A 13,474-nucleotide genomic window follows, 5' to 3' on the forward strand; every position below is an offset into this window, starting at 1 on the left:
TGATGTCCACCGCGTTGTGCAAGGGACAAAATAAGATTATTGTCCTCCCCTGCTTTAAGGGAGCTACCTCTCGTCACTTAAGGACATGCACAGTGGCGACTTGTGGGGTGAGTAATAAAGTTCAGTTGCTGTCTGAAATACGTGTGGTAAGCAGTTATTCTTGTGCTGGTGTCAGTTAGTGAAGTGTTCTGGAATAAAGTGAACCCAAAGGAGACAAACACACCATACTTAAAATGTAAGACTTTAAAGGCCCCCCCCTCCTCTGGGTTTATTTTAGCATATATAGATTTATTAAATCATCCAAGTTTGGTGTTGACATATATACAGACTTCAACATAAGTAAAGGACCACTTGCAAACACTCCGAGTGGTCTTCTTGGGTCGACCTGAACGTGGGCGTTCTTGGACTGATCCAGTGGCTTAATGGTGCTGCCTCAGGCAGACAATGACAGAGTGTGACACAGCAAGCCTTCTGGCAACTTCTCGGGCTCCAACTCCATCCTGCAGCCATACCATAGCTTTGGCACGATCAAAGTCTCTCAGCTTTCGTCTTGGTGGTATGTTGAAGCGATACTGGATTTTGCACAAACAGCGGCTTATATTGCCACCAAAGTGAGCACAGTTCAAGACAGTATGTCCATTTATGACGTGCACCATAAATTTTAACTCAGAAATGTCCGTGGTGTCGCACACAAGTTGATAGAAAACAGCAAATTTGGCTAAAATACCCGGAGGATTTCCGTGCAGCACATGATTGTTTTGCCTCGTTTAGAAGCATTGCAATACGCGTTGGCAACCCATTAACACTTTCAGAGCAAAAAATTTTGAAACATTCCTTGCTGTCTTTTTTTCTTAATTTAAAAAATCAGGGCTGTCTGTCAAGGTGGTCCTTAACTTATGGTGAAGTCTGTAGTTTATTAAACCAACAAAGTTTTTAGCATCGATCAGTGATGACGTACCAGCGTGGCCGTCCTGTCCTCACATTGGCCACACCGGGGGCCTTTCAGCTTGTCCCGCGGCGTGGAGCCAGAGGTCAGTTTTCTCTGGGCTATGTACTTCATTGTGCCTGGTTGGCTGCTTCTCTTTGGCACTTCTGTAAAAGACCAAGCAGGAGGCATTGAGTAGAGCTTGAGTTAGGGAGAAAGTTTTTAGGTTGTTTTTTTAGAGTTTACATTTTTTTTTCAATTCCATCAAAAGAGCTGTCTTGATTACATTTTGCTGCAAAGAAATGAGTCTCTCTTCAAAACAGTAGTTCATGGAAAAGGAGGAATAAGCTGATGTTTCACGAGGCATTGTTTACTTTTTGTTTAACAACTACCTCCAGATACACACTGACATAAACAAGTACCATTTGAACTCGTAAAAAAGTACAATTATGACACATACATAAGCAAATGATTCAGTGTGTATATGATACACGGAGATGACCATAAAGGCGTAAATACTTTATGATGCTTGCAAAAACTTGTTTCAAAGATTCTAAAGAGTAGTGTCTTCTCATTCCTCCAACAACAACAATAACAACAACAACAAAATCTAAAACCAAACATTTAAAACTGCCACGTATTACCTCAAGCAAAGTTTAAGCAGTCCATGGGTTTTCAAAAGGACACTGTTTCCTTAATTAAAGATTCACAAAGTAATGGTAACACCCCTTCTTTTTTTTCGAATAACTTCAAATGGAGCTCCAGCATTTTTCCTCAGGTATAACTAATTTAAACAACTGTCCTTTTTTGAGCAAACTAATATTTACCTTCACTTCAACAACTTGAATGTGGTATAGGTTATATGTACTCAAGAAATAATTTTGTCAAAATTCCATTTCTAAATGTTGAAAGAAGCAGCAAAAAAATATAACAAAACAAAAGAAAAGAAAAAATACACAATGAAGATACTGTTGCTAAAAGAAATCAAAATGACAATGTTTTTTTCTCTTTCAAGTAAAAGTTCGCTTTCAAGGGACAGTACATTTTTACAGCTTGTCAACGATATGAAAAGCATCAAAGCAACACAGTCCTACCAATGGGCTGATCTTGTAACACTTTCACTTTCTTCTTTTTCCCTTCCTTGGGCGGTTTCTCTGCCTTGTTGTGAAGCACCTCAGTGGCGTAGTTTGTGAGCGAGCCTGTGTTTGTCTGCCCTCGACCCCAGAACCCACCGCCTTGACGTCTGCAAGAAAAGAGAGAAAAATTTTGCCTTTTTAATGTAAAACTTGTATAATCACTTCCGACACATACTTTTAACATTATTTCTTTCACCTCAGAAATGTAATTCCATTCTTTCTTTCTTTTTTCTCTGAGCTAACACCTCGGTTTTACTAATTCTTTTTTCCTTTGTTTATACACTAACTGTTATACTGTTTTATATTTTTTCCCCTAGGCTCAACCACTTTCCCTGTTTACTCTCCCTCATTTGTACCTCATGTCAACAATTTGTCACTCTTTTTCTTTCATCTAACAACTAATTTCCTCTACTCTCTCTCTTCCTTCTCAAAGAATTATTTCACAGAGACGCTCTTTTTATTTCTCATTTCATTAACCATGAAGTTTTACTCACTCCCTTTCATATTTCTCTATTTCTAATGTCAACTCCTTTCATTAATTCTTTTATTCTTTTTCTTCTTCTTCTCTCTGCTAGCCTCAGGAAGACATTACACGTCTGCTTGGACATTTAGGGATCCACGTTCAGCACTTTTTAAGGAGCCCGCGAGCAAGTGTAGAGTTCCTGCATGCTGTCGGCATCGTTGACCACTTATGACGCCACAGTGCCAGAAGAGAGAAAGAGAAAAAGAACACATTTCACTCACTCTCTTTCCTCTTTCTCCCTCGTCATAGCTGTCTTCAGCTCCCTGAGCCGGTCCTCCATCTTGCGGTTGTCGTCCTCCAATCGTTTGGTCTGATCGCGAGCATTCCTCAAATTTCTGGAGTTACAAAGAAAGATCAATCAGTTAATCACCGCTACAAAATCAGACGTGTTTTTAGTAAGAGTCTTTCGGAGCTCGCAACCGCACACTATCACACTATTTTCATTATGCTAAAAAGACGAACAAACATTTATAATAATCTTTTTGTAAATATGGAAAAGGCTTATTTACATTTGTATATACAATATTAATTTCAGTGTATGTATATATACACCGATAACGATAACTATATGTCCTCATATTCTATTAAATAGTCCAATTTCTTTTATATAACTTAAAATTTCCTTAGGGTCTACGATGTCAAAAAGGGTCTTAATATCTTTACATTTAAAATATTTCTCACGAACATAATTAAATTCGACACATTCCGTTAGGATGTGCCGAACTGTGAAATTTGTGTTGCACGCCACGCAAAAAGGAGCTTCCTCTCCCTCGAGCAAATGTTTGTGCTTGACGTGCGTGTGTCCTATCTTTAGTCTGGTAAAAATTACACAAGTTTCGGTTGAATGTAATGGAGTTTCTTGTGTATTTGTTGATTCCAACTTTGGGACCAGGAGGATGTGATGTGTTCTTTTACTTTGGGACCAGGAGGATGTGATGTGTTCTTTTACTTTCGGATTCATGTCAGAGAAAGGGATTTTACTATTTTTGTTTTCAGATTCGTTGACATCAATGCCTACATGGCTTGGAAGCCAAGCTATTGTAATAGTTTTTCCAGACTGATGTAGAAAATGCAGTTTAATTATAAGTTTTAAAATTCTGTTGTTGGAGGTGTCAGAGCGCTCTAAAGATTTCAAACAAGAGAGAGAGAGAGTCTGAAAGGATTAGGAAAGTAGACTTGGTGGATTGATCTATAATATTTAGGGCCATTTCAAGAGCTGTAGCCTCAGCAGTGTAGACTGAAGCTTCTGGGTGTAGTTTCCTTAAGCTTAAGCTGTGTGGCGATGCAAGGGCAGCAGCTCCTACTGAGGAGTCATTTTTGGATCCGTCTGTAAAGAGTTTCTCTGCTTCAGGGTATCTATTTATTAGCTGTTTGTATGAGTTTAAGTATGTAGTTTTGTCTGTAGACTTTTTGTTGTGTTTTTTTCAAGACTAGTATCTATGTTTGGTTTGTTTAAATGCCATGGAGGTATGCTGGACATGGCAAAGGGCTCGATTATGTCTTCAGAAAAATCAATGTCTTTGAGATCGTTCTGGATTCTTATTCCGAAAGGGCTTACTTTATTTCCTAAGGAGGATAGAGTTTTTAGATCTTCGGGAAGGCCAAAGACACATTTGTAGGCTGGGTTTTGGCGGGTACTGAGTTAAGTTTCAAAGCGTACTGCAAAGAGAGTTTTTTTCCTTCTAAGTTCTAAAGATGGTTCATGCGCTTCTGCCTGTAAACTTTCTTCAGGTGAAGTACGGAAAGCGCCTAGGGCAAGGCGAAGGCCTTGGTTCTGAACAGGGTCTAAAATTTTAAGGTAAGACTTTCTGGCTGATCCGTAAACACGACTGGCATAGTCCAGCCTGGAACGGACAAGGGAACGGTAAAGTTGAAGAAGTATTTCAGTATCTCCTCCCCATTCAGGATTGGATAATACTTTTAAGGCGTTGAGAGCACTCTGACACCTCCTCTTTAGGTCTTTCAAGTGTGGTTGGAAAGAAAGTTTATTGTCGAAGATTACGCCCAGGAAACGAGCTTGTTTTTTAACAGGAATTTTCTCTCCAAACAAATATAAATTTACTTGTCGCATACACTTGTGCGACAGACGAAAATGTACCAAGTTTATTTATAATGTGGACAATTTGAACCCGTGCCTGTTTGCCCAAGTTTCCAGTTTATGGAGTTAAAGCTGAAGCTGACGTTCAATGTGATCCATTTTGGATTTGGATTATAGCTGATCAGGAAGTCGTCAACGTAAAGTGAGCAGTCAATATTGTTTTGAAGGGTTTTTGTGATGGAATTGATTTTGATTTCGAAAAGAATGGGCCATAAGATGCTTCCTTGGGGGACACCTTCTTCTTGGGTGTGTAAATTTGATAGGGTTGAACCTACTTTTACTTGAAATGATCGATCTTTCAAAAAGTTTCGTATAAATTCGGGAAGATTTCCGCGTAAGCCCAAGTCACGCAGGTCTTTTAAAATACCATGTTTCCATGTGGTGTCGAAGGCTTTTTCTAAGTCGAAAAAAATAGCCACAAGGTGCTCTTTTCGAATGAAAGCTTCCCGAATGAAAGTTTCAAGTCGGACGAGATGGTCAATAGTAGAGCGATTTTTTCGAAAACCGCATTGGAAATTGGATAAGGAGTTTGGGGTTTCGAGAAACCACATTAGACGTTTGTTAATAATTTTTTCCATAAGTTTGCAGAAACAGTTTGTAATGGCTATGGGACGGTAGTTTGATGGGTTAGAGTGATCTTTTCCTGGTTTTGGGATTGGTATAATAGTTGTAAGACGCCAACTGTTCGGAAATTGTTGAGAATGCCAGAGTTCATGGTAAATATCAAGGAGTAATAGGAGTGTTTCGTCTGGAAGACGTCTGATGATTTCGTTGTGTATTTGATCAGGGCCTGGAGCTGTGTTTCATAGTTCTGCAATATTACATTTTAATTCATTAAGAGAAAAGCTGCAATTATAGTTTTCTTCATTTGAAGAGGTAAAATCAACAGTTGTCTTTTCAGAAGACATTTTTACTTTTTTAAATTCAGGGTTGTAATTGTGGGTAGAGGAATTTCCGGAAAGAGTTGATGCTATACAGTCAGCTACTGTTTTTTCGGTTTCTACGAAGGAGTTATTCGGTTTTCTTTATCATCTTCCAGACTTTGTGCATTGGTGTGTTGTTGTTTATTTTAGAGACATAATTTCGAAAAGATGCTTTTTTGGCTGTTCTGATTATTCTGCGTGCTTGGGCTAGCGCAATTTTGAAATTAATAAGGTCTTCGTTTGTTTTAGAGTTGACGAACTTCCTGAGAGTTGATTTTTTGCCCGCAACAGCTTTTTGGCAGTCTTCAGTGAACCAACATTTATTTTTTCGGGGTTTGGTGGATAATTTTGGTATGTGTTTTTGAACGATTTCGAGAAGGGTTTCATGAAATCGTTCAAAAGTTTGTGTTTGTATTTGAGATGGATTGAGTTTCTCCAGACATTCCATGTGAAACCCATCCCAGTCCGCTCTTTTAAGATTGAAACGGTCCGGGATAGGAGTTCGGTGTGGAATGTCTGTAATTAGGTTGATGGGGAAGTGGTCCGATCCGCGTGGTCGTCCAGAACCGACCACTGAAAGTCTGGAATTATGTCAGGATCACATAGGGTTAAATCTATGGATGAAAAGTTTAGGTTATTTTAATTTTGAAATGTTGGGGAATTGTCGTTAAAAATACTAGTAGTATTGGGTTTTGTTAAGAAATCTTCTATGATTTTACCTTTACAGTTGGTTCATTTCCCCAAAGAGGGCCATGGGCATTAAAAATCTCCCATCATGATGAAGGGTTGTGGGAGCTGGTCTCTGAGGTTTATTAGTTCTCTTAAAGATAGAGGATAATTTGGAGGGATGTATATTGTTATAGGACGGTGTAGGGTGACCATGACCGCACCTGCCTGAAGTGTTGTGTTTAGTTGTATTTGTCTGTGTAGTGTTTGGTTATTTATTAAAATAGAGTTGCCCCCCGAGGCGATTTGGTTGTCGGTGTATCTTTGGTTGTAAGTTTGATAGTTTTTTAATGTGAATGTGGTTGTTGGTAATTTAGTTTCTTGTACACAGATTACATTTGGGGTGTGTGAGGTCAAAAAATAAGAGAGTTCTGCCTGGTTTGCACGCAACCCGCGAATGTTCCACTGAAGAACTGCCATTTTTATTTATTTTGAGGGCACGAGTTCGGTACATTTTTGTTTTGGTCGTAGGTGACCTTTGTCTTTGTTTTGTTTTGCTGCGGTCACGGTGGACCGCAGTTTTTTTTTAAGGAGAGTGTGGAGGGGGAGGAGGACTGGAGTCCCGGATGCGGGTAGAGGAGGGGGAGCGGGTGTGGGGAGTGAGTGGAGGGGCATTATTGGATGAAGGATGATGGGATGGAGGTTGAAGCAATGAGCGTGTAGGATGTGGTGATTTGTGAGAGGATGATGATGGTGAGGATGTTGTGGGTGAAGATGATGATGGGGGTGATGATGAGAATGATGAGGGTGAGGATGATGAAGGGGGTGAGGATGAAGACGATGGCTGAGAGGGTGGTGATGAAGAGGGGGTGTGGGGAGATGGCGGATGGATATTGGGAGAGATAGGAGGGGAGGAAGTGGACTCCATGTCCTCCTCCGTCTCTAGACTGGATTGTTGTTTTTTGCAGGTGTTCTGCTTTCTATATGTCTGAAGGACCTTTCGGGTTGGGTTTACTGACCCCGGGACAGTTTTCAGGACTTCTGAATATGTTTTTGTTGTATTCTTCGGCGTCGATCCTTTAAGGTATAGCGTAGCTCTTGCTTGAGCGAACGTTCCGGCGTACTGGGCTCTATGTGTGAAGATGGCTTTCTCCTGACACTACTTCGGACACTCCGTCGAAGATGCAGTGTGACCCCCCCTGTCGACAATTTGGACACCAGGGATCTGCAGAGCAGGTCTCCCCAGAGTGTCCTTCCTTGCCGCAGCGAGGACACGCTGCACCACGACGACAGCGCAGCTGTGTGTGTCCGAAGCGCTGACAGTTGAAACAGCGCATCGGTTTGGGTATATATGGTCTAACTTCGAGTTTTAAGTATGCAATGTCTAATTTTGTTGGTGGTGTGGGTGTGTTGAAGGTAAGGATCCACGTGTTGGTACAGATTTCCTTGCCATCCTGCCGTATCTTGATACGACGAGCATGGACAATTCCATCGACCTCCTGAACCATCTCTTCTTCCGTACAGCCGCAGAGCTCTCGGCTTTTGATGACACCCTTGGATGTGTTCAGACTTCTGTGAGGCTGAACACATACAGGGATGCCACCAAACGAGGTGCAGGCCAACAGTTTGCCTGATTCAGTGCTGGAACTGACTTATATCAGGAGGTCCGTGGATCCTAGTTTTTTAAATATATTTTGGTTTGTGTATACCGAAATGTTTTAGGGACTTGGGTATCTTAAAAACGCTTAGTGTAGTGAGATTTGTATCTTGCTTTTCATCTTTTGGGGAGATCACCAAAAATGGTGACCACCCCAACGACGTTCTTTTTGGTAAGTCCCAGATGCTGACATTGTCAGCATCTTCGCCCGAAAGGCACTTCTTTCTCGATAGAAGACAGACGATACACCAAAGCAAGTGTCGCCCATGTGCACCTGAGCGTAGATGTCCATGGGCGACAAATCGCCAGTGAAGAGGTTGCACCTCCTGCTGCTGGCGGAGCAGTGGGTCTATTTATATCCCCCCGACCCACTGGGGGTAAACCACACAAGAGCACCTACCAACCACCCACTATATTAAGATAACAAAACAAGAAAATACTTACAGAGAAGCGTATGAGATTTTAAAATAATTACCCTAGCCTACTCACAAAACTTACACCCTTCAATACTTGAGCAATTTTTCTTTTCATTTGTAACTGTACCATTACCATTAAACGATTGCACGTTTAATTTTCTTGCCTGACTTTCAACATCCTTAAAATTGACTGATACTGAAGTTTGATTATAAACACCATTGACCAAATTATAGAGGCAATTAAACACAACACACTCAGAAGAACAAAGAAAATACCAACACAAAAGGGGAAGGAAAAAACTGACAGTGGTAAATGAGCACCAAGTATGGTTCCATCAATGATGTACATATTTTGAAAAAAATCGAAAAAAGACAACAATTAAAAAGAACACAAAAAAAACAACCCACACCCATCCCAATTATTCTCTAAGTGTTGTCTTTTGCCTGATGGTGTTATGTATTCTATGAAGATTTCAACAATTTGCTATGAAATCAAAAGAGAAGCTTCAAGACCTTCGTAAAAATAATAATAGCATGAACACTTCCATGGCACAATAAAGTACATGTATTTAGAGCATCATGCCTTCAAAAGATAACAGCTTTGCAAACCAGAGGAAAACAATCAATAGACAGAAATTGAAGGAGACAAAGAGAGAAAGGTAAGAAATGCAAAAGAGAGAGAGAGAGAGTCAAAGAGAGAGACACAGAGAGAGAGAGAGAGAGAGGGGGGGGAGAGAGAGAGAGAGAGAGAGAGAGAGAGAGAGAGAGAGAGAGAGAGAGAGAGAGAGAGAGAGAGAGAGAGACAGACAGAGAGAGAGAGAGAGAGAGAGAGACAGAGACAGAGACAGAGAGAGAGAGAGACAGACAGACAGACGGACAGACAGACAGACAGTTGCTTGTACAGAGCACTCTGTATGAAAGACAAAAAGGCAAAAAAGAAGAAAAAGAACACAATACTGCTATCTATTAAAGGCCTTTCACAAAAACAGTGCCCACACTACCACATGTTCTTTGTCATCTTCATTTTGATTTCTAGACCGCCATTAAAATAAAAATTTCTTCTGCAGGCATAAATCTTTTTGTCCTGATTGAATGTCACAGACTGTCAGTACTCAGCTGCACAATTAGTGACAATTACGCAGGGAAGAGTATTACAAGAAAAAGGAAACTAAACATAACATTGGGCAAATTTTCACCTGCCAATACACAAAACAATAAAAATTACTTGATATCTTACACAAAACGGACAGGGATTTTGCAGAATCTACTGTCACTTTTGAATCTTTCATCTTTTACATGATTCTAAAAAGTGACCACATATAAACTACCTATATTTTTAAAAATATAGTAATAATAATATTAATCAAAAATTAATTTCTCCATCACACAAATTTAAAAAAAGAGAAAAAACACAAACTTAGAAGCAAACTATCAGAAAACAGCAATATCATCTCTATAATCTATTGCACTTGTCATGCTCATAGTCGTTTGGGGGAAGAAAAAAAAAGCAATTCCACAACATGCTGCGTTTTGTTGAACTCGATAAAAGAATGAAATTACAGAAATAAAGATGAATAAAACAAAGACCAAATACAAAGTCATTCCAACAAAGATTTTTTTTTAATTGAAGAAAAAGAGCAATATATTTCAAATCTTTTAAATTTATCCTCAAAGCCAGTAAAGACAAGCTATAAAAATTCTCCACCAAAAGCTGTCAAAAATACCATTGTATCATACAAACAGTAAGACAGCAAAAGACACAAATACAGAGGATATAGATAACAAAGGAAAACATATATCTGAAACGAGAAAAAAAATATAGAAGCTAAGAAAAGAAGCTTGGTGCATGCCGGGACAATGTTCTGAGCTGAGTGTGCAGCTTACAAGGGCAATCCAAAAATTAAGGCGAAAATGGCTACTGACTGAACATATCATTTTATACCGATCTGTGTAAAATTTACATATTATGCATCGAAACAATTAAGCTATTTTTCATTATGGCCCCTCTGAATATGGTATCCACATATTGTTGTTTTTTTTAAACTTATGCGGGTGGTTGGTGGGTGCTCTGGTGTGGTTTACTCCTTCTTTCCTATCAAACATCTATCGTCCTTATCTCTCCTTTTCTGTGTATGTTACTCTCTTCAAACACTTCGGCACTTATATGACCTTATAGTGCTGCAAAGTACGAAAAACTCTTACTAAAACAGCTTATCAGGGAATATATTTTCTTGGAAACATTCTGGTCAAGATCTCCGTCCTCTGCAATAAGATTTCTATAATCATTGGTAAATTCTAGTGCTTTTCCAGCAAAGGATTGCTTTAGGGGTTTGGAAATAGGGAATCTGCTGGCCAGAGCAAGGATAGGACTTTGTGGATAATAATAAATAGCATTTGTAAAGCGCAATACCCGCTCAACAGCAAGCTCTATGTGCTTTACAATCTATACTATTACCCCAGCAGACCTGACAGCATTCTGAAACAATCTTGACTTCCTGGGAAGGATACAGTGCGGGTCTCTAATTTCTTCAGTTGCTTTCAGACTTATCTTGCCAACACAGTAGAACACCCCAGCTGCCCACACGACAATTTCATGTCTGGCTGATGTAAAAAATTCAAGATCCAACGCAATCTCTGCAACTCTCAACTGCTTATCTTCACGGATAAGTGCATGCCCTGGATGTTGGTTTCTGACTATGAAATTTTTTGGGTTCATCTTGCGCTCACAATTAAAAAAAGAGGCACCACTGACATGGGACTTCCACTTATTAAATTTTCTTATATACATTACATACATTACACATAGAAAATCTTTGGGCCCTTCTCCTTCTGTCCTTTTGTATCCAAAATGCATGACTCTATGGTCTACGAATTCTACCTTTGACTTTTCTGCAACCATGGTCGATATATTTAATGCGAGTCATAGATATGTATGTTCTGAGGTGCAGCTGCAGCTTTGACAATAAGTAAGGCCTACAGTCTACAGTGCACTGCCTTCTGCATCCCTTTGACAACTGTAAAAAGAGACTTTACTTTTTCACTTATGGCTATTTTCACCTTTCTTCTTGGACAGCCCTCGTAATTATGCCAAAGTAAACACTGTATCTAACAATGTTCAGACTTTATAGGTGAAAGGTAAAGGCCACAGTACAGACATGTAACTGACAGTGAGCATTACTAATATCTCACGTCGTAAATGTTACTTACAAGAACTCAGTCCTGTAGTTTAGATAAAAAGAATGTACACATTCTTGTTTAATCAGTAAATGAGAGCTAGACCATACTGGATTAAATCATACTTTATAACAAAATGGAACTACGTTTTTATTCAAATATTTTTCATAAAAACCATTGAGCCCACCCACAGCTGTTATCAATTCCCGTCCCAATACAATTATATAATACACAACACAACTTGTATTTTGCACTAATAATTAGTCAAGAATAATTAAGACATGACTTTACATTTAACGATTTCTTGACGTTCACATTTTATTCAAATAAAAACATGTCTACCACACGAGAAGCCTGCTAGTGCAAGTAAGAAAAATAGAATCTCATGGCAACTGCTCCATAGCCTCAATAAATCTTCTTGGTTTCATAAGAGATCGTATTATTTAATGGAAATGCTTCAAGCACTCTGTGATCTGATTGGATACTGGGACCGCCCACTCGGGGACAGGGGGAGTTTCACTGATGGATTCTCCCATCATCCCCTCGGGGTTATTGAGTAATATTGAGATTCCCCCCCCGCCCCCAATCCCGATCCTTCCAGAGTGAGAGAAGAGTGAGTTCCGGCTCACATCGTAGCAGTATAAGCACTCACTGATGGTGACAGCCTTTTCTATTCACTGAAAGAATGTGCCCCTGGGTGAGACACAAAATGACCAGCGCCTATTATTTTCAAGTTTGTATTGTAATTATATGTGAAGCATTTTCGTGATGATATCAGGCGCTTGTCTAAATAATGAAATAGAAGAAACTGGCATTTTCTGTCTTTTTCGTCAATTTTAATCGAAATTTTCTTTTTTGACTCAACATCTTTAAGGTCCATTTAAAAACATATTTCAGAGTGAATTTTACCGAAAAATGTTGATTTAAGGCACTAAAATGTAAATGTGCAGTTTCTAATTAGAACTCTTAGGCTTTGGAAGTCACCAAATTTTCGCAGCCATTTCTCGCTAATTTTACCTCTGAAACCAGGCGACCTCCACCTCCTTCAGTCGCAAATATCTCAACTTCTATTTATGATTGATCAGTATTTTCTTAACATGAAGCAAGATAAATAAACAAGCTTTAAAATGATACCAATAACTCCACATGTTCAAAATTTGACGAGTGCCTGATTCCATTGTGTCATGACACATATTGTCTTTATATTTATTCATGTATACGTAATATTTTGATTCTGCATCTGCAACACTGATCAATTGTAGCCTGTCAACACTGATCAATTGTAGCCTATGAATCATTTTATGCTTGCATTGTGTGCATACAGTACAGGGTGAGGTCTTTTTTGTCTAGTGTAAGTTAAAGTGTTAAGAGAACCATTCACTCACTGTGCTCGCAATCTCATGGACATGTCCTCTTTTCGCGCTGATACATTAAATCCAGACATGGTTCTTGATCTGTCTTCAGCTAAACTATCACAGGAACTGTAGAATAAAGAGATGAAATTTTTCACAAAAATGAATGAAATATAACTGACAAAATATGTTGTTCTGTTAAATATATATATATAAATATATATATAAATATATATATATATATAGATCTATATATATATATATATATAAAAACAAATGTACAAAGCATTCAAAAGTGAAAATTTTTAATTAATTGGGATCTCGATTGTCATCATGTGAACTGACATCTCGCTAAATTGGCCATAATGGCAAATTGTGTTTCAGAAATCATTTTACATGGAACAAAAGACTTTCTCTCAATACAGGAATGGCAAAAATATCGAGTGAGATAATTGAATAGCGCTGTTAAAATTTATCTTTGCTGTCATCAGTCATTTGATTAACTTCTGTGTGTCTGTCAATTCACTCTTCCACTACATATTCTAGAGTCAGAATCTACATGACGGAAACATTACTCCATCTGAATAAAATACACTGGGTATAA

At 38.9% G+C, this 13,474-nt stretch overlaps 1 protein-coding gene across 1 annotated transcript in view; it reads right to left on the minus strand.

Moving 5' to 3' along the window:
• Positions 1-13,474, minus strand: part of LOC101863985 — a 42,036-nt gene that overhangs the window by 25,586 nt on the left and 2,976 nt on the right. The window contains exons 2-5 of the mRNA XM_013082988.2: positions 12,904-12,999; positions 2,806-2,919; positions 2,020-2,168; positions 959-1,092 (exon numbers count right to left, since the gene is read on the minus strand). Of these exons, the coding sequence (XP_012938442.1) occupies positions 959-1,092; positions 2,020-2,168; positions 2,806-2,919; positions 12,904-12,962 (456 nt within the window). The 5' untranslated portion in view covers positions 12,963-12,999. The remainder of the gene's footprint in view (positions 1-958; positions 1,093-2,019; positions 2,169-2,805; positions 2,920-12,903; positions 13,000-13,474) is intronic.

The sequence above is a fragment of the Aplysia californica genome, unplaced genomic scaffold (genome assembly GCF_000002075.1).
Source record: "Aplysia californica isolate F4 #8 unplaced genomic scaffold, AplCal3.0 scaffold00203, whole genome shotgun sequence".
Lineage (NCBI taxonomy): Eukaryota > Metazoa > Mollusca > Gastropoda > Aplysiida > Aplysiidae > Aplysia > Aplysia californica.